Here is a 27643-nt window from a genome sequence, read left to right on the forward strand (position 1 = left end):
TTTATTACAAAATAAACTATTTAATATTCTTTTTTATACATGCGAATAAACACTTGACTTTTATAAAAATTGTTCGATGGACAGAAATGAAACAGTCATTTCAAAATTCATTCACATTTAAAAATTTTGAACCTTGTACTGAATTTACAATATACAGTAATGTTAAGACAGTATAGGTAATGGATTTTTGGAAGAGCTATGTCCTTGAAAATGTCACAAAGAATGTAACTAATAAATACATATCTCTTTTCTTATTCAGACTATTTAAAGTCTTTTGCAATATTTTAGAATCGAAAATATTTAGTTATACAGTCGAACCTGCTTATTGGAATAGCCTTCGTGTCGTGCCAATCAAAAGTATTCCTATAACCAGGATATTCTAATAACAGATCATTGGTGGCTAGTAGAAACGTTTCGCGACCTCAAATTTCTTTTCCTTAAACCAGGATATTCCTATAACCGGTATTCTAATAAGCGGGTTCGACTGTATTATTAAGGTATTGGATTTTGACAAGAGCTATGGATTATCCCGATTTAGTAAACAAGTTTATGTGAAATTTTCAAGGTCATAGCTCTTCCCAAAATCCATTACCTATATTTATAGTAACATACAGGTTGACATTTCGCACAGTGTTGCCATATTGGCAGAATAGTAAAGAATGCAGGGAATTATGAAATGATGAAAATGTATCGTTATTAGAAATTTATATGTTGAGTTGTTCTGGCATTTTGTTAATAAAATACAATAAATAATTTTTTATTTTACCGTATTTTAGGTTTGTTTATATTATACGAATGTCAAATGTCATAATAATAAAAATTTCACGTGGCAGCTGTGGAAATATTTTTTTTTTATTTTTACTACATAAATTAAAGGGGAATTGCAGTACTGTTTTTCAAAATTTAATGTAAAATATTGTGTTTTCGAGTGTTTTATACCAATTGTCTTCTATAAAGTTTATTTAATTGAAAATATATGAGGTATATAAATCAAAATAGTTCGAAAATTATTATCAGGGAATATTTAAGCACAAAAAACGATTTATCATAACATTACTGTATATGTATCAGTAAAAATATCAAATGTAGCGTAGTCAGGTTCATTTTTTTGTCAAATACAACTAAAACAATAATTTGAGATATAGTAATTTCAGAATTAATTCAAAAGTCATGCCTCCAATGGAAACAGGTAATTATAATCATAAAGTAATATAATATAATAGGTACAGTATAAAGAGGTATATTATAATTGTAACAAATAGTTTATAAAATCCAAACACATACATAATACATGTTTTTCAAAAATTAATGTAAAATATTGTTTTTTGAGTAGCAATTGTGTTCTATGAAGTTTATTTAATTGAAAACATGATGTATTTAAATCAAAGTAGTTCTAAAATTATTATCCGGAAATTTTTAAGCACAAAAACGATTTATCATAACATTACTGTATATGTATCAGTAAAAATATCAAATGCAGCACAGTCAGGTTCATTTTTTTGTCAGATACATCTAAAACAATAATTTGAGATATAGTAATTTCAGAATTAATTCAAAAATCATGCCTCCAATGGAAACCGGTAATTATAATCATAAAGTAATATATATAATAGGTACACTATAAAGAGGTACATTATAATTGTAACAAATAGTTTATAAAATCCAAACATATACATGATAAAACATGTTTTTCAAAATTTAATGTAAAATATTGTTTTTTGAGTAGCAGTAGTTCTAGTCAAATAAAACTACAACAATAATTTGAGATATAGTAATTTCAGAATTAATTCAAAAATCCAAAGTGTGTCAATTTGAAAAGTTGCCACCCTATATAATTTGGTCCCTATAAAAAATCTAAAAATATGCAAAAATACTTCAAAATTATTTGTGAGGGGGACATTTTGTAGACCAGTTTTCAACGAAATTAAATCAATCCCCTAGCGGGATCGGACACAACCCCCAAAATCTTTAATGGAAAGGAGGGTTGAGTGATACCTCATTTTGAAGGTCATTCAATTACCTTTTCAAAAATACCACATACCTTATATTTCTTTTTAGTACTTTTGGAAAAATCTTGGACTCAATGCTCTAAAAAATTTTGGAGTTCTGAACTCGATACTTAATATCTTTACGGTTTTACTTGATTTTTCCAAATATTAAAAAAAAATACTCTAAATACTCCAATGCCTAAAAAAATTTCAATTTGGAGTTCAATAGTCCAAAAGAAGTTTTGGAGTTCTAAACTCGATACTTAATATCTGTACGGTTTCACTTGATTTTTCCAAAAGTACTGAAAAGAAATATAATGTATGTGGTATTTTTGAAAAGGTAATCGAACGATCTTTAAAATGAGGGATTACTCAACCCCCCTATTTCCATTAAAGATTTTGGAGGTTGTGTCCGCCCCCGGTAGAGGGTTAATGTAATTTAGTTGAAAACTGGTGTACAAAATGTTCCCCTCACAAATAAATTTGACGTGTTTTTGTATATTTTTAGATTTTCTATAGGGACCAAATTATAGGGGGTGGCAACTTTTCAAATTGACACCCTATATAATACAGTATAAATTACATTATAATTGCAACAAATAGTTCATATAATCACCAAACGTATACATAATACAATAATGACGTAAATATAGTCAGTTTTATTAACCTTCTTAAACCCGAGTGGAGTTCAATTGAACCCCAGACAAATTTTTGGCGATATTTTCAAAAATATTTTTTTTTATTTAATTTCCTTCAGGTATGTTTAAGTATATATTTTGCATATGTTGAAAACCAAGCGGGGTACAAATAAACCCCAAATTGTTCAACGCACGGAGATTCCCCGTATCTCGATGTCAGCGCTTTCGGGGATTCCCAATTTATTTCATAGTAGTGTACGTGTTTATCTCATTATCTCAGTACAGTTTTAGTTCTAGTGTGTTTAGTTACGTTTGTAGTGATTGTCGAGTATGTGTTATTGAAATAAGTGAAATAGCAAAGTTTAGAAATCCAAAAAAGTTTACTGATAAACAACAATTGGCGATATTAGAAACATATGCATACGATAGTTATTTTAATGATTTCGTACTAAAAGATAGTTCAAGTGATATCGAAAAAACTGATATGGTGTCAGAAATTAATGAGGTAGATGAATAAAGGTTGCAAGTTACTTATGGGGAGATCAGTGATCAGTCAATTCTATTGAAAATCTAAATTATACGTTTACAGATGGTAATGTATGGACAAAAGTTTCACTTACTACGAGAATAAAGAGAAAAACATGTACATAATACAAAATATTTCAACAGGTTTTACTAGATATAGTTCTTGATTTTCTACCATAAAAGAAGTTTTTGAATTATTTTTTTTTCGCAAGATATTATTAATGTGATTTTATTGGAGACACATAGAAAAGCCGAATCGTACTATTCAAAAAAAGAATGTGTGTGTATTTTGTACGCACGTAAGAAGTTATACTTCTATTATAATATAATCTAATTTCATATTATGATTTCAACGAAATCAATATACCTATCTACTTGAAACAGTTTTTTTGTACTGAATTTAAATATTAAACTAATTTTAGAAAGAACAAAAAGAATACCAAAAATTAAAGAAAAAGGATATGGATTTGTCAGGATTCGAACAGGGGACCTCTCGATCCCTAGGTGAATGCTCTACCGATCAGCTACCACCGCTTTGGTATTCAGTCGATCATTTCTCGGACATACTTACAATCACAATGACAGATTATACATTAATTGAAAATAAACATTTTCAATAATACTTATAAGGAGGAAGACAAATCGACAAATATAAAAATTATAATAAATATATTTACTAAAAACACTAATATGTAATATATTCTTTTCACGCACACCTTATTTGCGCTACATAACTTAAAAGATGTAGCGACTAATACCATACTGTCGTGTGCGCATGCGCCAGGGAATGTAAAAATTCACTCTCGTGCCTAAAGAAGTATAACTCCAAAAATGGGAAGGCTTTTTCTCCTTTTGTACAAGAGGAACTGGAAGCATTTATTGGTTTGTTTATTATTTTTGGAGACTAGCACACTGCTAAAAAGCCATAATGTGTATTATGGTGCCAAGATCCAACTGTATGCCGTCCTGTAGTACCATTTATCATGTCTCGCAACAGATTATATGCTTCCTAAGACTCTACAATTTTGGAACATGAGAAGAAATAAAATGCACTGATAAATTTGCCGCAATCATAGATGTCTTTATGACTTTGTATTAAACTGCAAATAATCTTTGAATCCATTTAAACACGTGCCGTTAGTCCCATTCCATTTTCTGGTTTACATGAAGAGTAAGCCGGACAAGTATGGTTTAAAGATTTGAGGCTTGGCTGATTGTAGTTCGGTATATACAGCCAATATACAAATTTATTTAGGTATGCTATTTCATGAAAAAAATCGCAGATTACCAGTAACAGATGTTTTAAGTACCATCGTCCAAACAAAACAATAATGATCATGACGTCGAAGACTTCTTAAATGCTCCCTACCAATTATCGACTCCTATAAAAACCGTTTCCCCACAGAAGTACTACAAGAAATAAAATTATTAAACATACGTAAAAGGCACCTGGACACGATTTAATAGTAGCAGATGTTTTGAAGAACCATGTGCTGATAGACAAAAGGGCAGCCAGTAGTATCTCCGATGTGAGAACACGACTAGGAGCTTGCTGTGGATCAGATCATCTTTTACTACAAACCAAATTTAGATGCAGAGTTAACAGGGAAAGAAACGAAAGACAACAAAGAACAAACAAACTGGACCTGGAAAAACTGAAGATCCAGGAATGTAAAGAGAAGTTCGAGCAAGAAGTCGTAAAGGAGTTAAGGACGCTAGAACTGCACTCCATAGAGGGCAAATGGAGTAATATCAAAACAGCAGTACTGACAGCAGCAGCGTCCACCATGGGAAACAAGAAATAGGAGAGAAGAGGAGCATGGTTTGATAACGAGTGCCGACAAGCAATAGAGGAAAGAAATGATGCACACAAAATGTACATAACAAGAAGAACACGGGAAAGACGAACATTATTTAAAGTCGCAAGACGGAAAGCAGACAAGATATGTAGAAAGAAAAAGAGAGCCTATGAAAATAGACAAATAGAAAAAATGGAAGAAAATTTCAAAAACAACGAAATTAGAGGGGCATACGAATACCTAAAAAAGATAAGAAGTGGGTATAAACCTCAAACAAGTCTATGTAAAGATGAAAGTGGGCAGATAATCAGTGACCAACAGAAAGTCACAGAAACCTGGAAGCATTATTTTCAGACCCTACTTGGAACACAAGTAGACATGGAAGATGAAATGGTATGAACTACGTAGAAGAGAATGAAGTAGGTAATGGAGTAGAAGCTCCAACTATAGAGGAAGTTCTCGAAGCTATTAAGGCCCAGAAAAACAATAAAGCTCCGGGAGTTAACGAAATACCAGCAGAACTATATAAGGTAGGTGGCGACCACCCAGCAAGTCACTTCCACGTGCTCATCAAAGACATATGGCAAGAAGAGAAAATACCCGACGACTGGAAGAAAAGTATAGTATGTCCGATCTATAAAAAAGGAGACAAACTGCAGTGCAAAAACTACCGTGGAATCTTTCTACTATGTACAGCATATAAAGTCCTGACGTATATTATAAACCAGTGGCTCCAACCACTAGCAGAAAATATTATTGGAGAGTATCAGACGGGCTTCCGACGGGGAAGATCGACACTGGATCAAATATTTACAGTCAAACAGATCTTGAGCAAATCATGGGAACACGATATTGATGTTCACAACGTGTTTATAGACTTCAAACAGGCATACGACTCAGTCAAAAGGAACAAACTATACTATATATTGGCTGAATTGGCAATACCACACAAGCTAATAAGACTCATTAAAGCCACAATGGATGAAACTCAGGAATGTATACGAATACAAAACCACCGGACAGACTTTTTCAAAATTTCGCAGGGACTAAAGCAGGGAGATGGGCTGGCCCCAAAATTGTGTAACCTGGCACTGGAGTATGCGGTTAGGCAAATGCAAACTGGACAAGGAAACCTACTGACCAACCGAACGGTTCAACTGGCCGCTTATGCCGATGATATTAATATTATGAGTAGAACATCAACAGGAGCACAGGAAACATACGCAGAGTTAAAAACACAAACAAAATTGCTAGGTCTGGAAATTAACACAGAAAAAACAAAAATAATGACTCAGACGAGAAGAAATATAGTCCCACAAAAAATTATACATGAAGATGACATTGAAACGGTTGGAAAGTTTACATACCTGGGAGTAGAAATATATGCCGACGGATTAGACGATGGAGAAATACGGAAGAGAATAACGCAGGCAAACAGAGCTTATTTTGCCCTCTGCCATATATTTCGGTCTAAAAGTGTCCACCGAAATACAAAGATGAGAATCTATAAAACTTTAATTCGACCAATAACAAGCTATGGCAGTGAAGCCTGGGTCCTGAAAGAAACATCCAAAAACAAACTCGACACATTCGAAAGGAAAGTACTGAGGAGAATACTAGGACCTGTGAGGGAAAACGGAATCATCAGAAGTCTATAAACAACGAAGTTTATCAACTTTATAAGGAAGCACCCATGTCAGACTTCATTAGAATACAAAGATTGCAATGGGCCGGACATGTGATAAGAATGGCAGAGGATAGGCTACCAAAAAGAGGACTGAATGCTAGAATGCAGGGAAAAAACCGGTTGGAAAGCCAAGAAAGCGCTGGGAAGACACAGTAAACAGCGACGCACAAGCCCTTTTAGGAGTCCATGTATGGAGACAAGCAAGGGTGGAGGCAAAAAATAAAGGAGGCCAAGGCTCAATTTGGGCTGTAGTGCCGCAGAAGAAGAAGAAGATGTTTTGAAGAACTTTCCACGAAAAGCAGTACCTACTTCTGCTGACTATCATATATAATAGTTATTAAGGATTGAATATACTACCCCATTAGATATAAAATGGCACAATTCATCATAGTAGCCAAACCTGGTAAGCTGCCAACTGAAACCAACACTACTTATCGCTCGATCGGTTTGTTACCACTAATGACAAAAACATTTATTATATCTTGGTGGTTAGCATGTAAACTTCACGTGAGTATAACCTACAACTTTTCTTAACCGTAGTCAAAATTTTAAAATCTTTGCATTATTTTACCAGGTTATATTCATTTTAGGTAAGCACTGATGATGACTGGTAAACTAGTCGAAAACTAGTTATGTGATTGTGATGTAGCCTTTTTAGGGATTTTAAATATATACCTTTTATAAAGGATTTTACTGTTTTTTGTTATTTGAAAGACTCTTAATTAAAAGAATAGAAGAAACGGTGCCTCTAAACGAGATTATACCGAATCATCAACTTGGATTTAGAAGGAAACATTCAATAATACAGCAGCGTCATCGAACAGTTAAAAAGATCAAAACTAGTTTAGAAAAAAGGGCTTCGGTGTTTTTAGACGTACAACAAGCATTCGATAGAGTATGGCACGATAGATTACATTATAAACTAAAAAACCGTCTTACCTGATCGATTTTATATTATCTTAAAATCGTATTTAAAAGATAGATACTTTCAAGTGAAAATAGATGATGATCTATCAAATTATAAACCTATAAAATGAGTTCCCCAGGGTAGCGTACTTGGCCCTTTCCTTTATCTAATTTCTACTGTAGACCTCCCACAAACCGACGATATTATAACAACTACATATATGCAGATGATACTTCAATAATAACCTCGGGCGTGGAGCCGACGAGAGCATCTGAGAAGATAAAATACCACCTGGATATACTTTCTAGATGGCTACACAAATGGAAAATAAATGTTAATACCGATAAATCCGTCCAAATAACATTTCCTACAAGAAAAAGCAGACCATCAGAAGAGAGCATCTGAGAAGCTAAAATACCAACTGGATATACTTTCTAGATGGCTACACAAATGGAAAATATATGTTAATACCGATAAATCCGTCCAAATAACATTTACTACAAGAAGAAGCAGACCACCCCAGGTTACCATCAATAAAAACCCTATCCCCGCAAAAACTGCGGTAAAATATCTTGGACTCCACTTGGATGAGAAACTGACATGGAAGACACACATAAAAAGCAAAAAAACCAATTCAATCTGAAAATCAAACATATATACTGACTACTCAATAGAAAGTCCCAAACTATCACTTGAAAACAAACTGAACATCTACAAATTATACTAAAGCCAATTTGGACATATGGGATTGAGCTCTGTGGATGTACCAAGCGATCAAATAACAAAATATTACAGTCATTTCAGTCCAAGACATTTCCGTATGATATCTGGAACACCTTGATATGTATCAAATCTAATCTTGCACAGCGATCTAAAAATCCCATTAATAAAATATGTAAACGTCTAGGCGGAATAACTACAAAGAACGAATATTAGATCATGGCAATCTGTTCATAAGAGACCCATTCGATCAACCCTTGGAAGAGAGAAGATTGAAACGAATCTGGCCAAAACACCTACTTGAGTAACTATACGGAGAACCATTGATGAATAGTACCCGGCACATGCATAATACAAAATATAAACTATTTACTTATGGAAAAAATCACAAATTTAATAAAAAAGCCTTTGTAAAAGGTATAAAAAATGTATTAAAATCCCTTTAAGGACTACATCACATAACATCAGTGTTAAGAACAGGTTAATTGCAAACTGAGCCACCAAAGAAATACCAGGGTGAGAACCCTTTAAATGGTATAAAAATATGTTATAATCGCATATCTGCTTAAAATTCCATAGGATGGATAATATTTATAAAGAATTAGGTCCTTGGGCACAGTATGACTCTCCCATCACGTGAGTTGCAAAACGAGTAGATGTGTACATGACGACTGTTGTACATGATGACACATCTACTCGCTTTGCAACCCACGTGATGGGCCCAAGGGCCTAATTCTTTATAAATATTATCCATCCTATGTCATTTTAAGCAAATATGTGATTATACCATATTTTTATAGCATTTAAAGGATTCTCACTTTGGTGGTTCAGTTTGCAATGAAGAGTGGAAGTTTCAAACGTGCTAAGTGTCAAAACTTTTGATTTTGAGCTATTGCCATAGAAAGGTTGTTTATGCCATGCTCTACGCCCTAACAAAGGCGCTAGGTGCTATTCCCAATACTAAACTTTGTATAGAGACTGTAAGATGGCGCCGGCGGTGTGTGCCTTAACAGTTGTTTTACAAAGGAGTTATGTGCCAACACACAAGTAGGTGGGCACTTAGCACCATCCTATTTAAAAAAGAGAAAAAAAAAGAATTTTCTTTTCATTATAATATTACTATACTTTAGATTAAGTTTTCTGTTTTGTTATAAACAAATTTTTTGTATAAATAAACAAACAAAACTAATCCTTGCGTTTTCTTAACGGTTCAATATCTCAAAATGTTGGTTTTGGCACTTAGCTCATTTGAAACTTCCACTCTTCAATTAACCTGTTCTTAACACTGATGATGATTTTGTTAAAAATCGAAAAAGTTCTGTGATGTAGCCCTTAAAGGGATTTTAATAAATTTTTATACCTTTTACAAAGGATTTTTCATTAAATTTACTTATTACTCTAAATGTTAGTGTGGAGTAGATTGTAAATTTGCAATTAAATAAAAAAATCTAATCTAAGGTGTCTAATCGTTTATCAATGTTTACAGAATAAAAAAATATATATTTTTTATAATCAGAATGTATTCCTTTGTGATAATCCTTAATTTATAATAAAAAATACGTCAAAACTGTAGGGGTACATTTGCACCCACTAGACATTTAATGTAAATTTTTGACCGTGGGTTTATGAAGGTTAATATAACATCAAATTCAAGGATACAACGGCTTCACAAAAAACGCTCATAAATAATATGGACCAATTTTCACAAAACACATTAACAAACTCACCGCAGTTTCGGCATCAATAAACTTTTCCAAACAGAGTATTTCAACATGTACAACAAAATATTCACAGGACATTAGTGAACCGATTTTTAACGAATCCATGAACTTCAGTAATGTTGAATAAAGTTAATTTGGATGTGTAATATTTGTTAATTTTCTCATTCAAGTTTGAGGTGCATTTGTGAAGTCTATCTTTTTGTATTCGAATAATAAACAAGCGTGCATAGAAATCGGCCCACTTTAAACTTTTGACGTAGCTATATTTATTTCTGAAACTAATTACTTGCATAAAAAAAGGATATACTGTTTGAATGATAATTTAGTACGCTTTCTTCTTCTTTGTGTGCCGTGCTTGTTTCAAGCGTTGGCTATCGTCGTATAAACAAGCTGAAGAAATGTTTCTCGGTCCGCAGCTATATGCTCACTTACTTAAAACCGCAGACGGAAAAATTTGTGATCACTAACAACAGTGCAAAGAATGGAAGAGACATATCAGTGATCTTTTTGACGATGCTTTTCGAGAAAATGCTCCAAATACTACCTGTGACAACCAATTAGACAGAGGTCCCAGTATACTGAAGTCGGAAGTCATAAAAGCAATACAACAAGCCAAAAACAATAAAGCACCTGGACCAGATCAAATCCCTGTTGAGCTACTTAAACTTTTAGATGAGGAAAACATTACCTACTTGACTACTTTCTTCTTTGTTCAACAAAATTTACAACGAAGCAAAATACCAGATGATTTGGTTGGAGTCACTGTTTATAACATTACCAAAGAAAAGCAGCAAAAATCATACTCGCCTTTGCCGATGACGTAGACGCAGTAGCACAATCAACATTAGAAATTAAGGATATTTTCTCGAGCTTTGAAGAAGCTGCATTAAACATCGGTCTAAAAATAAATTAAGACAAAACAAAATACATGGTCGTCTCAAAGCAAGAACGACGGCGAATAAGGCAAAATATTACTATAAACGATCATAACTTCGAAGTGGTTAAACAATTTAAATATCTAGGAGCAACAATCACAAATGACAACAAATTAGAGCGAGAAGTTGAAACGCGAATAATGGCAGGAATCAGATCTTTCTTTGCAATGAAACATCTAACGAAGTCAAAACTTCTTTCACGAGGTGCAAAAATCCAGATATATAAGACCATAATACGACCAGCAGTCGCGTATGGAAGCGAAACATGGACGCTAACAAAAAGAGAAGAGAATAAATTGCTGGTATGGGAACGTAAAATCCTTCGAATGATATATGGCCCTTGCAGAAACAGCGTGACAAACGAATGGAGGCGCAGATACAATAACGAGCAAGAGTCTCTATTCGGAAAAGAAAATCTAGTCAGATATATAAAGGATAATAGACTCAGATGGGCAGGGCATGTGATACGCAGTAACGACAATCGCCTTATAAACAATGTGTTCTGGGAAAGGCCAGATGGAAGAAGGTCTGTTATGCGGCCTAGAAAAAGGTGGAAAGATGCAGTCAAAGAAGATCAAGAGAAAATGGGAGTGCGACAATGGTAATTAGTGGCACAGGACCGACAAACATGGAATGCAATAGTAAACGCGGCAAAGACTCACGAAGAGTTGTAGAGCCATTGATGATGATGAAAGAAAAGCAGGCCCACCAAATGTAGCGATTTTAGACTAATCAGTTTGATGAGTCACACACTTAAGATATTTTTACGTATTATACAAAACGGAGTATTCCTTCTGTGTGAAACTAGAATGGGTAATAAGCAATTTGGATTTAGAAATGGTCTAGGAACTAGAGAAGCACTATTTTGTATGCGCGTTCTCTTACCAAAAAGTTGTGAATTCCGAAAGAACGTTTATGTTTGTTTCATCGACTTCGAGAAGGCATTCGACCGAGTTCAACATGATACACTTTTCGATTGCCTGCAGGCAGCAGGACTTGACCACTACCATATAAGACTGCTGAAATACTTATATTACAATCAAGTAGCCTCTATCCAAATTGGAGACAGTCGTACTGAAAAACTACCGATAAAACGTGGAGTACGACAAGGTTGTATTTTATCACCCACCCTTTTTAATCTGTACTCTGAAGAAATCTTTAGGGATTCTTTGGATGACAGACACAGACAAGAGGGAGTAAGGCTAGGCGGAGAAGTAATCAACAATATTAGATACGCTGACGATACAGCCATTCTCGCTGAAAATTTACAAGATCTTCAGACACTACTAAATCTAGTCAGTGAAGCAAGTTATCGGAGAGGCCTTAAAATCAACATTTCAAAAACAAAGTGGATGGTAGTTGGAAAGATTAATATAGATCAAGGTCAGCTTTCTCTTGATTGAGAGGAGTTACAACGGGTGAATCATTTCAAGTACCTTTTATGACCTGGAAACCAGTTTTATGTAACAGAAACCGAAATTCGAAAGAAGGTCCTGAAATGTTATGTGTGGTCTATCCTATTGTATGGTTGTGAGACATGGACTTTAAAAACCACAATGCTAAACAAAATAGAAGCATTCGAATTGTGGTGCTATCGACGAATCCTAAAGATATCGTGAGTTTCGCACACTTCCAATGAAGATGTTCTTCAAATGATGAATTTAGAACGTCGGCTCATAAGCATCATAAAGAGGAGAAAAACAGAATACTTCGGCCATACAATTAGAGGACCTAAATACCATCTGCTTCGCCTTATAATACAAGGAAAAGTGGAGGGAAAGAGATGGATTGGTCGAAAGAAACTTTCATGGCTACGTAATATTAGACAATGGTATGGCTACACAGTAGAAGAATTATTTCGCGCAGAAGCCGATAGAGAGAGGTTTCAGAAAATTGTAAACATGATGACGGCCAACGTCTGAATACAGACACGGCACCTAAAGAAGAAGAAGAAGAGCTGTATGAAACAATTCCTCGACCGTTCGACCTGTCCATTGTGTAATGTTACGCAGCCAGGACAGTTTTCTTCCCACCCAGCGTTTTCCTTCGATTTTGCCCTGAATGATCAACCAATGCGTTCTTCCTATTATGACATATGGAGCAGAAACTCACGCTCACAAAAACAACGGCACTAAAAATTCGAGTGGCACAAAGGCGAATGGAAAGATCGATTATCGGCGTGGCAAAAAAGACAAAATAAGAAACCAAGACCTAAGGAAAAGAATAGGTATCACTGATGTCGTCGAACGTATAGCCAAGCTGAAATGGAATTAAGCAGGTCACGTAGCTAGACTAAAAGACTCAAGATGGACCAGAAAACTACTTGACTGGCGCCCAAGAGAAGACACACGCAGCAGATGACGACTACCAACACGCTGGATGGACGACATTAAACGAATGTAAAAAAAAAGAATGTGTGTGTACTTTGTACGCACGTAAGAAGTTATACTTCTATTATATAATTTCAAAGAAATAAATATACTTAACAGGTTATTTGTATTTTATTTAAATATTAAACTAACTTTCTTACCTACCACTTTTAAAAATTTTTATTAAAACGATACCAAAAATTAAAAAAAAAGAATATGAATCGTCCAGGATTTGAAGCCGGGACCTCTTGATCTCCGGTCACACGCTCTCCCACTGAGCTATATTCCCTTCGCTTTGACAGGTTACAAGATTTCTCATACATACTGACAAATTTAATAGACCAAGTGAAGTATACAAAAATACTTTAAATATACTTACAAGTATTATAAAATATCTTATTCCCGAGGACACTATAATACAACTACGGTTAGACATACTAGAACTAATGGACGAAAGACGCAAATTGAAGAATAATTCAGAAAAATACAGAGAGGTTGATAAGAACATAAAGCAAATAATAAAGAAGACCAAAGAATCATGGATTAAAGAACAATGTGTAGAAATGGAAGACTATGAAAGAAAGTATGACACATTCAATATACATAAAAAAGTAAAAGAACTTACAGGAACCCAAAGAAGACATCAAATAAGGTTGCTTAAGGACAAATACGGAAATATTATTATAGACTTAACAGAAAAAATTAATAGATGGAGTGAATACATAAGAGAATTGTTTGAGGACAACAGAAATAACATTGTCCAGGTAAATGGTGAAACGGGACCTGAAATCCTAAAATGTGAAGTAGAAATGGCACTTAGAAATTCCAAAACTGGAAAGGCAAATGGACCCGATGAGGTTCCTACTGAATTACTAAAGCTTTGAATGATGAATCAATAGGTATAATATTGCACTTATTTAACACAGTATACAATACTGGTATTATACCTCAAGAGTGGCTGCTGTCTACATTCGTTACACTGCCAAAGAAATCCAATGCAAAAGAATGTTCAGAACATCGAACAAAATCTTTAATGAGCCATCTACTAAAGATATTTCTAAAAATCATCCACAACCGAGTTTATCAAAAGTTGGAGTCAGATATTAGTAATACGCAGATGGGGTTCAGAAAGGGACTAGGTACTCGAGAAGCTCTCTTCGGTTTGAATGTTCTTACACAAAGATGCCTAGACGTTAATCAAGAAGTACATGCATGTTTTATCGATTTTGAAAAAGCATTTGACAGAGTACGCCACGATAGGCTAAGAGATATTCTTGAAAGAAAAGACATAGATAATAAAGATCTGCGAATAATTCTCAACTTATATTGGAATCAGAAAGCTAACATCAAAATAGAAAATGAGATATCAAAAGCAATAGAAATACGTAGAGGAGTAAGACAGGGATGCATTTTGTCACCACTGCTATTTAATGTATATAGTGAAAGCATCTGTCAGGAAGCCCTTTTGCAAGCAAATGAAGGAATCGTAATCAATGGAGAGGTTGTAAATATTCGATACGCAGACGACACTGTACTAGTTGCAAGAACAGTAGAAGAATTACAACGATTACTTACAAACATAAATATTGGTTGCAACAATTATGGCATAAACATTAATATCAAAAAAACCAAGTATATGGTCTTCAGTAAAATCATGACACAACCAGCACATATTAGTATAAACGGCATTCAAATTGAAAAAGTATCAAGTTACAAATACTTGGAAACTTTCATAAACGAAACTGGAGACCAAAACAATGAAGTAAAAAGACGTATCGAAATTGCCAGGGCCACCTTCATAAAGATGAGAAAATTCTTCTGCAACAGAGATGTAAGCATCCCTTTACGATTAAGAATGCTAAGAGGCTACGTATTTAACACGCTATTATACGGTGTAGAGGCCTGGACTCTCAAACAGAACAACATAAAAAATATTGAAAGTTTCGAGATGTGGTGCTACCGTCGAATGCTGAAGATAAGTTGGGTTGAAATAATCACAAATCTTGAAGTAATACGAAGAATAGGAAGAGACCCAGAAATTTTGTTAACGATAAAACGAAGAAAACTCGAGTATTTGGGTCACCTGATGAGAGGTCATAAATACGCATTACTTCAAAATATAATGCAAGGAAAAATAGAAGGAAAACGGAATCCAGGCCGTAGAAGAATGTCATGGTTGCGGAATTTGAGAGAGTGGTTTGGCTGCACCACTAATGAACTTTTTAGGTCAGCTGTAAACAAAGTCAGGGTGGCCTTGATGATTTCCAATCTCCGATAGGAGTGGCACAAGAAGAAGAAGAATTCCCGAGGAAGACAAATCCAAAGACACAAAAATTATAATAAATAATACATTTACTAAAAACACTAATATATCCTATTAATGACTTATTTGCGCTGACAGCGCTGATACATACATATCTTGAAAGATTATCAACGAACTACATACTGTCTATGTGCGCATGCGCCCGGTATTATAAAATTTCACTCTCGATCGTAAAGAAGTATAACTTCAAAAAAATTGCAACAAGACGCCCAGAACCGTAGAGAATGGCGAAAAATGGGAGAGATCTATGTACAGCAGTGGACAGCAGAGGTTGCATGATGATGATGATGATCTACCGGAGTAAGCGATATTTAGGTCCTCTAATTATATGACCGAGGACTTGAACCTTTCTCATTTTTATGATGTTGATCAAGTCTCGCTCTTTGTGCATGGTCTTCAGCACACGTTCATTGGATATGTGTGCTGTCCACAGGATTCTGAGCATGCGACGGTAACACCACAACTCGAACGTTAATACTCTTTAATTTAATATGAGAATAAAGGACACCGCACCCGGAAAATATAATGTCACTCAAATTCAATAAAATTTACATGACTAGATTCGTCTTTAAATTACCCTCCTTTTATAACATTGCTCCAACTCTGTACTTTGCTTAATTAGGGCGGAAATTGATATAAATAAATCTAAAATCAAATGGGAATTTAAATAAGTGACAGAGAGAAAAAAGATTTTCGGAATCGCCACTTTATAAATTTTTAAGGCACAGGATTATAGATAATAAAGTAGGTATAATTTGACCAGGCATACAAAAGTATTAGTTCCTCTAATCTTCTTAACTCAAGCAGGGTAAGCCCGCGTGAATAGCCATTAGACTGATATTATTTATGAATGACACTTTTATGGACTCCAAAAATGTGATTTCGCTAAACTTTAAATACAATTAACGCCCTAATTAAGCAAAATACAGAGTTTGCGCAATGTTATAAAACGAGGGTAATTTAAAGACGAATCTAGTCATGTAAATTTTATTAAATTTGAGTGACATTATATTTTCCATAAGATGGGTGCGGTGTCCTTTGTCATGGATTGCTTATTTATATGCGTAGCAACCGATAAACAGAAAAGTGTTTATTTGATGTTTATATTTCTATAATAATAAATTTGTCAAAATTTGTTATTACTGCCTTTGCAACTAAAAATTGCATATTGTTCGTTTTTCATAATTAATCATTGTGGAAGCCTGTGTAAGTTTAATGGATACTACACCAGAGAAAACCGCCCAAGTTATTGCATTAATAGAAAATGGAGTGAGCCAGCGAGTTGTTGCTGTACAACTGGATATAACATGCGCAGCGGTTCGAAGAGTGTCCCAACGTTATGAGGAACAACCTGGAACATGTATAAAGCCACTTACAACTGCTCGTGATGATCGCTTTATTGTGTCAACAATATTAAGAAATCGTCACCTTAGTGCCATTCAAGTGCAACAACAGCTCCGTGAAGTAACTCTATCTCTTGTCGTTTCCCCATTACTGAGGATCGTGATTTCTTCCAATATTCCTAACAATGTTTCTCTATTGGTCTCTATCTTCAGCTGCTCTAAGGGCTTCGCAGAATGAGTTTCCAGCTGAATGCTTTATTTGGTCAGACCATCTAGTTGGTAATCGTCCTCTTGATCTTCTCCCCGGAACGTTTCCAGAAACAATTAATCTCTCCAAACTATCGTCACCTCTGCGAACCACGTGACCAAAGAATTGCAGAACTCGTTGCAGACATATTGTGGACAGCCTTTTTTTAATATTGAGTTGGTTTAGAATGGAAACGTTTGTCCTATGAGCTGTCCAAGGTATGCGCAGCATTCTTCTCCAGCACCACATCTCAAAGGCATCAATTTTTTGGCGCTCGCATGCGCGAAGAGTCCAAGTCTTTGCTCCGTATAGAAATATTGAGAATACAAGGGCATTCACCAGTCTCATCTTGATATTTTGAGAGATAGATCTGTCTTTCCAAACTTTAGTTAGGCGACTCATCGCATTTTTTGCCATACCAATACGTCTCCGAACTTCTGCTTCACAGTTACCATCGTTAGTTATACTAGACCCGAGATAGATAAAGGTGTTTACTATCTGGTATTCCTGTAACATGTTAGGCAGTTGAATAGTGTCGAATTTGTCGACCACCATTATTTTTGTCTTAGCTTTATTGATTTTCAGACCAACTTTATTACTTTCGTACTCAACTCTTCGCAGAAGATCAAACATTTTTTGCTCATTTGCTGCTATAAGTGTAGTTTCATGTTTCATCAGCAAATCTTAAATTGGAGATTTTCCTACCAGCTACTGTTACTACACCGGCCCATCCTTGTAAAACCATCCTCATGACATGTTCACCATAAATGCTAAATAAGTCAGGTAACAACACGCATCCTTGTCTAACACCTCTCTCGGTCTTGAATTGGTTTGAGAACTTCTGATCTAGTCGTACTGTCGCTATATTAGACTGGCACAGATTTTTAATGGTACTTACCGTGAAGTAAGAGGAGTTTTATTAGTAAGTGGACAGTCAGACAAAGACTGGAGGCAAATAATCTGACTCCTCGAGTATCTGCGATTGGTCAAAAAGTTACTGCAGCTTATCGTCAAGGACGGGATCATCTGAACTGGACGTTGGAACAATGGCGATCTGTTCTGTTCTCAGATGAGACCAGAATATGCCTTTACGGTAGCGACCGAAGAAGGAAAGTATACCGAAGACGAGGAGAGCGATTTTTCGAATGCTGCATTGAAGAGCGTAGTCCTTAGGAGGTGGTTCCTGTATGATCTGGGGTGCAATTTCTATGGGAGCACGAACCGACCTTGTTTTCAGTCGTAGGGGTAATCGTCTTCGCTAGAGGGGAGTGTTAACGGGTGTTAGATACATCGAGGAGATTTTAGTACTGCATGTGGTACCTTACGTTGACTACATCCGAGACAGTACAAATTACATAACCGAAGTCGGTTTTCGGGTTATGGAATGGCCAGCGTGCAGTCCAGACCTCAATCCCATAGAACATTTATGAGATGAGCTACAACAAAGAATTCGAGCTAGACATCATACCCCAAATTCGATCCCAGAGCTTATTGTCACAGTAGAAGAAGAGTGGTTTAACATCTCACAAGAATCAAAAGCGAACTTGAGTAGATCTATGCCTAATCATATGAGAGAAGTTATACCCATTTTTAAAACATGATTGTTAAATTGTTAATTGTCAAATACCTTTTTTGTGCTAATTAAAAAAAGTTAATTTTACGTTTAACATAAAAAGTCAAAATAAATTTTGATAAATGTATACTCATAGTAAAGCATATTAAAAAATTATCTTTCAAACAGTAAATCCCCATTTTTGATCCGAGTAATAGTTTCTGTGCTGTGTTATAAATTTCTTTTTTATTCATCAGGATCAGCACTTACATACATGTCCACTGTTGGACATAAGTTTTTTCTTTGCGTGAATTTATTGTATAAATATGTATTAGTTTCTGATTTTAAAACGTTAAAAATAAAGAATTTAATCTCAAGAAGTATTTAAATAAACTGAGATGCCCCTAACGGCTTTAGAACAATGTTTACAGTCCGTTTTTTAATTTGTGTCGTCTACCTTGTGTTAACAAAAACATATCACTCGGCTACAGCAATGTCTGTCGTATATAAAACGACACGTTAACAATAGTCTCTAGTTATTTGACGTTTTGAATGGTTTGACGCAAATATAGGCGTGCACTCGTACGATTGGTTTATTAAAAATATATTTATTGAATTATAAAAACGTGATAGGTAACTGTATTGTATTCACGCTGCAAATTCCCAACTGTAAAAAGAGACGACATACACTAATCATAAAAGGTATCGCATAATGTTTGAAACAGAAAATGTTTAAAAATAATTTTGAATTTTTAGCGGAATGTTACAACACTCATCTATCGTCTTCTTTAGGTGTCTACAAACGCATAGCATTTCAAGTTGATGCGTGTTTTTGTAGAAAAAAAGGGAAGATCCATAAACTACGTCGTAAAAATTTTGGACTTTTTAATACCCTCCCCCCTTCCGTAGTAAAGCGTCGTTTACAGTTGACCCCCCCTCATACCGACGTCGCAATTGCAACTCATGACCCCCCTTTTTAGTGATTTTTTTTTTAAATTCCATGTTAATTCTGGATTTTTTAAAGTTGGCTATCAAAGTTTATTTACGAATGTATCCAAATCAGTATTACTATGTAGCTCATTAATATCCGAGTACTTTTTTCTCTCAATTCACTGTACAACTAATTAGCTTTATTGGGACAAAAAACAATACTTTTATCGGAGTTCCGATATGCTTTCTTAACTGCATCATATAAATCTTGATACTTATTTTGTTTTGATTTCAATACCACTTCTTTTATTCAATATAAATACAATGTGCTAACTAAATAAAATAGAATATTTTATTTCTATTCATTCTTGTAGAATAATTGTTTCACACAGAGTATTCAGTAAATAAATGAACAGTTTAATATTTATTGCTTCCAGACGTTGTTCTGTATAGAAGCGTTTGTTTAAATACATAGAACAATGTTTTATTGTTTGTTATTCTGTACAAAACTGCTAGCAATATTATTAAGGCCATGAGTGATTAATTAATTATTAAGTCCATCAAAACTAGTTAATTGATAAAAACGAAATGAAAAGTATGCGATAAAAGTAATATACCTACTAATTTTAATCCTACAATAGGGTATATTTTTTATATTCGTGAACATCAAACGACATCGGATGTGCACTCAAGGCCCCCTTCCCCTGTCGTATACCGTCGTAATAAGCAAAGACCCCTCCCCCTTTTCAACGACGTAGCTTATGGATGTTCCAAACAGTAAACAAGAGGTTAAAACCAGAATATTTATTTTGGACATTTGTGTTCGAGAATTTGATCTGTGCACTATGTCTGCTTGATTTTTTAAAGAGGAGAGTTATTACAAAAAATGAGTAATATAACGTCAGAACAAGCAGCTCAAATTGGAGATGGAATCGCAATATATTGCTGATGCAAAAAGAATATTAGCCCAGTCGTTAATATCCCAATCGACATGTCCTGGTGCAAAACTTAAAAAACGTGCCATACGATGTGCCTAAAGGACATACGCGTAAAGGAGACGATAAACGAGCATTATAACATTCTGCTAAAAATTATTTTTAAACTTTTTTTCTGTTTCAAAAATTATGCGATACTTTTTGTGATTAGTGTAATTAGAATTAAAGTACATGTAGAAAAATTGAGGAATTTTCCTGTTTGATATTTTAAAATTCATTTTGTCATTGTGATTTGAAGACAGAAGAAATAAGTTACTGAAGAATTAAAATACATACTTCCATTGTAAATGGTATACAAACGTTATTAAAATTTTTTTAAAAAATATCCAAACTGGATTCAGTAAGAATATCACAGAAGGAACGTTTTCGGTCGTATCAGAGCATCATCGGTGTAAACTATAAGGCATCGTAGTTTATTTAACACCTAAGACTATACGGCGAGCGCGCCACTGTGTTATGTTCGAGATGTAACATCGTTCATTGCGCAGCGTGCCAAATTCTTCTTTATCCCTACCTAAGCGATTTCACCAATTGGAGTCGACATTAGCTTCGTGTCGTGACGAGAACCGCCGATAATGTTCGAAGCTCCAAATTCCAATGCCGCTTTGTTTACATTCGACACGACACCAGGGTGGTATTATGCCAGATTGTTTGTAATTGTAAAAAGTACCGAGTTACTTATTTTAGTATTGTATTGCTTTGTTTATTTTTTTAAATATATGCTCAAGATGTCGTAGTCTGTTAGTTGTTAATTCTAAATATGTTTTATATTAATGCAATGTAATATAACTTAAAAAAAATTTAAAAAATATATACAAAATAAATACAAAAAAACTTTTTTTTGGGGTTAATTAGATCAATGAGGGTTATAACAATAATCCAACTGCTAAACAATTTAAGGCAGCTCATAAAAAATGTTAAAACATTAGAACTAAGGGATAGTTTTAGAGGAAACTGTATTCCTTTAGAACTGATTACAGTTATAGCTCCTGAAAAAATAATTAATAAGTCTTGTGGCAGAGAACGAATTGTTGAAGACGAATGTCTTGATGATAACGATGACATATCCAATACAAATTTTATATCACTTCAATTAAGGAACTTATCATTTACACATTACAAGAGAGAAGTTATTATATACATTTCAGGATATGTCATTTATAAAATATCGAGAATTTTGAAATGTGAAGATTGTGTAAACGCACTTATAGGAGACCGAGCAGACTTGTTGAGATCATTCATCAACCAAAGAGATACATTCAATTTAACTTGTCCATCCAAAGATGTTGTTATTATTTGCTCTACTGCCGAAAAAGTGCTACAGTGCCACATAAACGTTAATAAACGTATTAATGCTAATATTGTTAATATCCAAATATTAAAAGAATTAACAGAACAATTATTATTTAAGAACTTAAACAACCATTTCAAACATTATTCCTTTTTAGAGTCACATTATTCCAATTTAATAAAATTAATAATTTTCACCTACATTAACGTCCGAATTCATCATTATAATAAAACAATTATAGATACTAGTAAAAGTAAAAGACATTCATAAAAGTAAAAGACATTCGTAAAAGACAAATTCATAATAAAATGACATTATTTTCTGGACAATGAAAATATTTTTAAGTTTTTGATCATTGATTATTTTTATTGTAAAATTTTATGTTATAAATATACGGTAAACAAAGTAGTTATTAAATTTAGTTAGATAAATCATCTTCAGCTATCTCTACTTTGGAGTACATCCTAATTACCAGATTTTCAGTTTTGGAAAAAATGTGTGATCTTACAATACTATCTCCCAGAAAACTGTACACGGCATATTTCAAACGTGTGCATATCCTACATTAAAATATTAATTTTAAATTTAAGATAACTTCTTGTTTTTTGTGATTAGTCGATACGATTAGTGTAATTAGTTAAATAAGTGTAGATTAATTTTTGTTATATTCGAAACTAATTCAATAAATATTATTATTTATTCTGAATCCAACTCTGTTTCATTTATGTAGAAGCTCCCCACCCCAGCGATTCTGTTTAGAAACAAGGCACGCACAGCTATCTAAATAGGTTCATGTTACATCTCGTTATGTTATATTTTGTTGAGACTAGTACATCAGAGATCGACGCCCACGTTGATAATTGTTTTGAAGTGTCAGCAGACTTCCGAATAGTTTTCAAATAGTTTTAAGAAAGAATTTTGTATTTATTAATTTAATTAGTATCGTTTGTACATCTAAGCTGAAAGCTTGTCAATAAATTTGTGCACTTTTCTTCAGAAGTTTTGTCACTTTAATTCTCCACCAAACACATTTTATATAGAATAACAGTTGACTATATTTCCTTGTTAATTGTATTCCATTAACTTCGACTTTGTCGCATTTTTATTAAATTTAAATGATTTAATTATGGAATTTAACGGTCATTTGACCAATAATTTCTGTGGCTAGTTTCAACTTACAACTACGATGACAGATGTTAAACTGATGATGGACTGATACGACCGAAAACGTTCCTTCTGTGATATTCTTACTAATCTGATTTGGATAATTAAAAAAAATTAATAAAATTTATATACCATATACACTGGAAGCCTATTACTTCTTCAGTAATTTTTTAACTATGGTATACAGCCAATTACAGAGATTTCCCTTTTAATGTTGACAGAAGAAATACGTAATAAAAATAATAATTCAAGTAGTAACCAGACGTTTAGTTGAACATTGTATAAAAATAGTGCACAAGCACTGACAAAGTTCGTAAAATTAACGATAAAGGGTAAATAGACAGGGCAAAATGTGTTAAAACAGATCAGAAATGGTATTGACATGGAAAATAGGTGAGTAAGTATTGGAAGACTATGCAAAACATATTTTTATGGAATTGTTGGCAAAATTATTCACAAGGGAATGGAGAATTGCTGGTACAACCGTTTTATATACCGAATGTGCCGAAAGAAACGAGCGGTCGAATATACATATCGGGAAATTAACCTCGGATCGAAAAACTGAAAAACACGTGTTTAATATTTTAAAAAACTATCCAATGGCACCAAACACGACCCCCCAGCACCATCCCCTATGGGTGGCGCTCTAGAAATCCCCATTTTTTATTGCAGATTCAGACTCTGCGTAAAAACTAAATAAAAACTCTGGAAAGGCTTTTGGATAGGTAAATAAGAGGCGAAGTGCTAAAAGATAATCCTCTAAGCCCTAAGCAATTGTCAATATGCATATCAACCTGGTAAATTTACGGACTCAACGTTATTTTTCTTCTCCTTTTGGCATCATAACCCTGGATGGGTATTTGCCTGTCTGGCTATGTTCTTCCATTCAGATCTCTTTTGTGCCTTTCTCCTCCATTGTCTTATATTCATTGTTTTCAAGTCATCTTCCACGTCATCAACCATCTCGCTCTAAGCCATCATTTTTTTTTTCGCCTTCCATTGTAATATTTACGGACTCAACGTTGGATGATCTAAATAAGCTTATCTCAAAATCAATGGAATAAAAAGAGGCAGCAATGGCTTTTTAGACATTGATTAAGGCCACCCCTGGAGAATAGGATATTAATATCCACTCTGAGTAAAGCAACCATCAAAGCAAAAGCAGGTGGAGGCTGTCCACAAGGAAAAATTTTGCCACCTCTACTTTGGGAAACCTTGGGAGATGTTCTCAAAAATCTATCTACAAAAGATTTTTACTGTCTATGATACGATGACGATATTGCAATAGTCTTCATGGGAAAATATAACCAGGTGGTGCCTGGGAGAATGCAAGCAGCTCTAAATGTAGTTGATAACTGGTGTAAACAAGAGAGACTGATAATAATCAATGCTCAAAAAACATAAATCGTCAACTTCACAAAAAAGACAGCATTGCAAGGCCTAAAACCAGCTGTACTGGGAGGAACAGAGATTTGATTTGCTAAAGAAAAAAAATACCTAGGAGTATATTTTGATCATAGGCTTACATGAAATACTCACATACTGAAAACCACAGAGAAAGAAAACTACTATGTCCTTGATCATTGGCATCAATGATCACAAGAACTGGTACAAGAAAGTGGGTAGCTCACAAATATCTGGAATGGTGGAGAAATTTACCAGGACAAAGACCATTCGCCGAAATTTACGGTAGACTTAATAAACAAAGGAAAACAGTCAAAGCCATATTAGGTCCGTTAACAGGGCACTTAAGCTGAATAGGCTGATGGGATTAGCAAATGATGACCTTTGCAGATTTTGTCAACTAGAAGAAGACTCATTATGTCAGTGTGCCAGCCTGGCAAATGTGAGGTTCTTTGGATTAGGCGAGGAAAAGCCATCACATGCAAAGTTCAGTCTCGAAGTTATTAGACCTTTTAAAAAGGGTTCGGCTAGAGAATTTAATCTAGGCCTAGAGAACCACAATATATCTGAAAGGGTCGTAGTGGAAAGGCCAAAAGCCGCAAAGCCAGCTATCCACGTAAAAAACTATATTCAGTACTATAAAAATTAGTTGCAGACTTCTGATTTGTATTTGTTTTTATGCGATTACAGCGCAACCTACCGCGAATCTGCAATAAAAGATAAGGGTTCCCATTTAAGGGGATATCCTAGTGTAAAAGTACGAAATTCATATACTTTTTTTTGGGAATTTCTAAAATAAAAAGTACTGTACCAATTATTTTAAAAATTTGCATGAGCATTTATTATAAAAAGAAGTACGTGTAAAACAATTTTCATAAAAAAATATTGAAAATTAAACGATTTATACGCCATCTCCTGGCACCGTGAATATAAAACATATAGCTCCACTGCTGAAGTGATTGGGACTAATAGAGATCCTGAAACATAAAATTTCAAAGTTATTACTGAAATATAAGTTATTTTCTATACCATCAACTAGGGGTTTTTTGATAAGATAAAAAATGTCAATTTGGCGGTTTTTGAAACTGAAAATGTTTTAGCTAATTTTAAAAAAAATTTTCAACACTTCGTCATTTTTCCAAATTTTAATATTTTTCAAAAATCCTAGTTGATGGTATAGGAAATAACTTATATTTCAATAATCACTTTGAAATTTTATATTTCAGGATCTCTATTAGCCCCAATCACTGCAGCAGTGGGTCTATTGCAAAATTGGCTTGCAAATACTTATTTTTATAATAAATGATCATGCAATTTTCATAACGATTGGTACAGTACTTTTTATTTTAGAAATTCCCAAAAGAAGTATATGAATTTCTCACTTTTACACTAGGATTGCCCCGTAAGATTTCGAAGTTGCCTCCTCCTCCCCAACTAGGCGTGGGGAGTGAGGTCGGGGGCTTCGTATTTGGTGTCATTCGATAGATTTTTGAAAAATATTGAAAACGTGTTTTTCAGTTTTTTGATCCGAGGTTATTTCTCGAAATATTTAACCTTCCGGCTTCTTTTGGCCCACCCGGTAGATAATATATGGGTTATGGTTGTAAAGCAAAACAACCAAGGAAGATACAGAAATTTTGCCAAGATTTTCAAGACGAAAAAATAACATCTATAATATTGTTGGGAATTTACTGCAGGAATATATATTACAAATTTATTGCAATCAGGTTCTAGCTATGGAACAGACAGGTCACAACCTCACATTTGTTGCATTAAGGTTATATGAATTTTTTTCCTCTGAGATTTTAGCCTATATCATGAAACATGTAGTATATTTTTCAAATCATCTGGAAGTCCAGATGTTATTTCATTTAAACGAAGACTGAGCTTCTCTTTGATGGCCGAATCCACAGGAATGTCGCGCTGATCGCACTTTTGAATCTTGTTCTGGATCCTCAACACCATATCGACGATTTCCACCTCCGGACGCTCCTGCGCCCACAGTTTCAAGTCCTATAAATCATTACCAAGATTACAATAATATAAAATGAAACGAGTGTCGATATAGTCTAAGAGCTAGTGAACCCTCCGACTAACGGTCGTCCTGTAAGGCTAGAAATTTGTCTAGTGATAATTCATAGCACACCAAGGCTAAAAACCGTGACCTGGCAGGCATAAGCGGTGCACGTGTATCTACCAGGTGAATCGAAAAGTGCAAATTTAGGGGGTAAAATAAACTTTCTCCTGTAAGGTTTAAATTTAAGTATGTGTTTGAGTAAGTCATTTAGAGGAAATGTGTACAATGAAAGGCGATTCTGAAGAGCATAAGACCTTGCCAGGCGAGGGGAAAAATTAGGGGTTTTTCCTAAAATTATTTTTTTTTGCATCGAACAAATTTTTTTTAGGTTTTTTAAATCATTCCAAACAGAAAAGGTCTTTAGTGATTTTTTTCTTAAGTTAATAGTTTTTGTTATATAAGCGATTGAAAATTTTGAAAATTGCGAAATCGGCCATTTTTAACCCTAAATTGGACATTTATCTAAAAATTTCAAAGTTGCCAAGGTAGTTAGATATTCTTTAAACATTGATTGATGAAATCTTAAAGAGTTTTTTGCAATACAATATCGGAAACCCCTTTGTTTTTTAATTGCTGATCAAGCGGGCGCGACACTGTAGGATAAGTGAGGACGTTTGAGTTGGTATAAATTCATTATCTCGAGAATGGGCAAATTTCAAGAGAAATCCTCAGACAGGTCGATTTTTATTTCTAAATTAGGACTTTTTGCATACATATAATACTAGTGACGTCATCCATCTGAGCGTGATGACGTAATCGATGATTTTTTTTAAATGAGAGTAGGGGTTGTTTGATAGCTCATTTGAAAGGTATTATTTGAAATTCTGTATTCAGTAATATAAACATTAATATAATTGTTTATACAGGGTGTACAAAAAAAAATTTTTTTGTATTTGTCAAATTTAATCAAAGTAAATTTAATAAAAAAATTTTTTTTGTACACCCTGTATAAATAATTATGTTAATGTTAATATTACTCAATTGAGAATTAAATAACCTTTCAAATGAACTATCACACAACCCCTACT

At 34.2% G+C, this 27643-nt stretch overlaps 1 protein-coding gene across 2 annotated transcripts in view; it reads right to left on the minus strand.

The window, feature by feature from the left end:
* Positions 1 to 27643, minus strand: part of LOC126893171 (protein DENND6A) — a 115477-nt gene continuing 87834 nt past the window's right edge. For both annotated transcript variants that reach the window (XM_050663124.1, XM_050663122.1), the window contains one exon: positions 1 to 26551. In XM_050663124.1, the coding sequence (XP_050519081.1) occupies positions 26354 to 26551 (198 nt within the window). In that variant the 3' untranslated portion in view covers positions 1 to 26353. The remainder of the gene's footprint in view (positions 26552 to 27643) is intronic.

Source organism: Diabrotica virgifera, chromosome 10, assembly GCF_917563875.1.
Source record: "Diabrotica virgifera virgifera chromosome 10, PGI_DIABVI_V3a".
Classification (NCBI taxonomy): Eukaryota; Metazoa; Arthropoda; class Insecta; order Coleoptera; family Chrysomelidae; genus Diabrotica; species Diabrotica virgifera.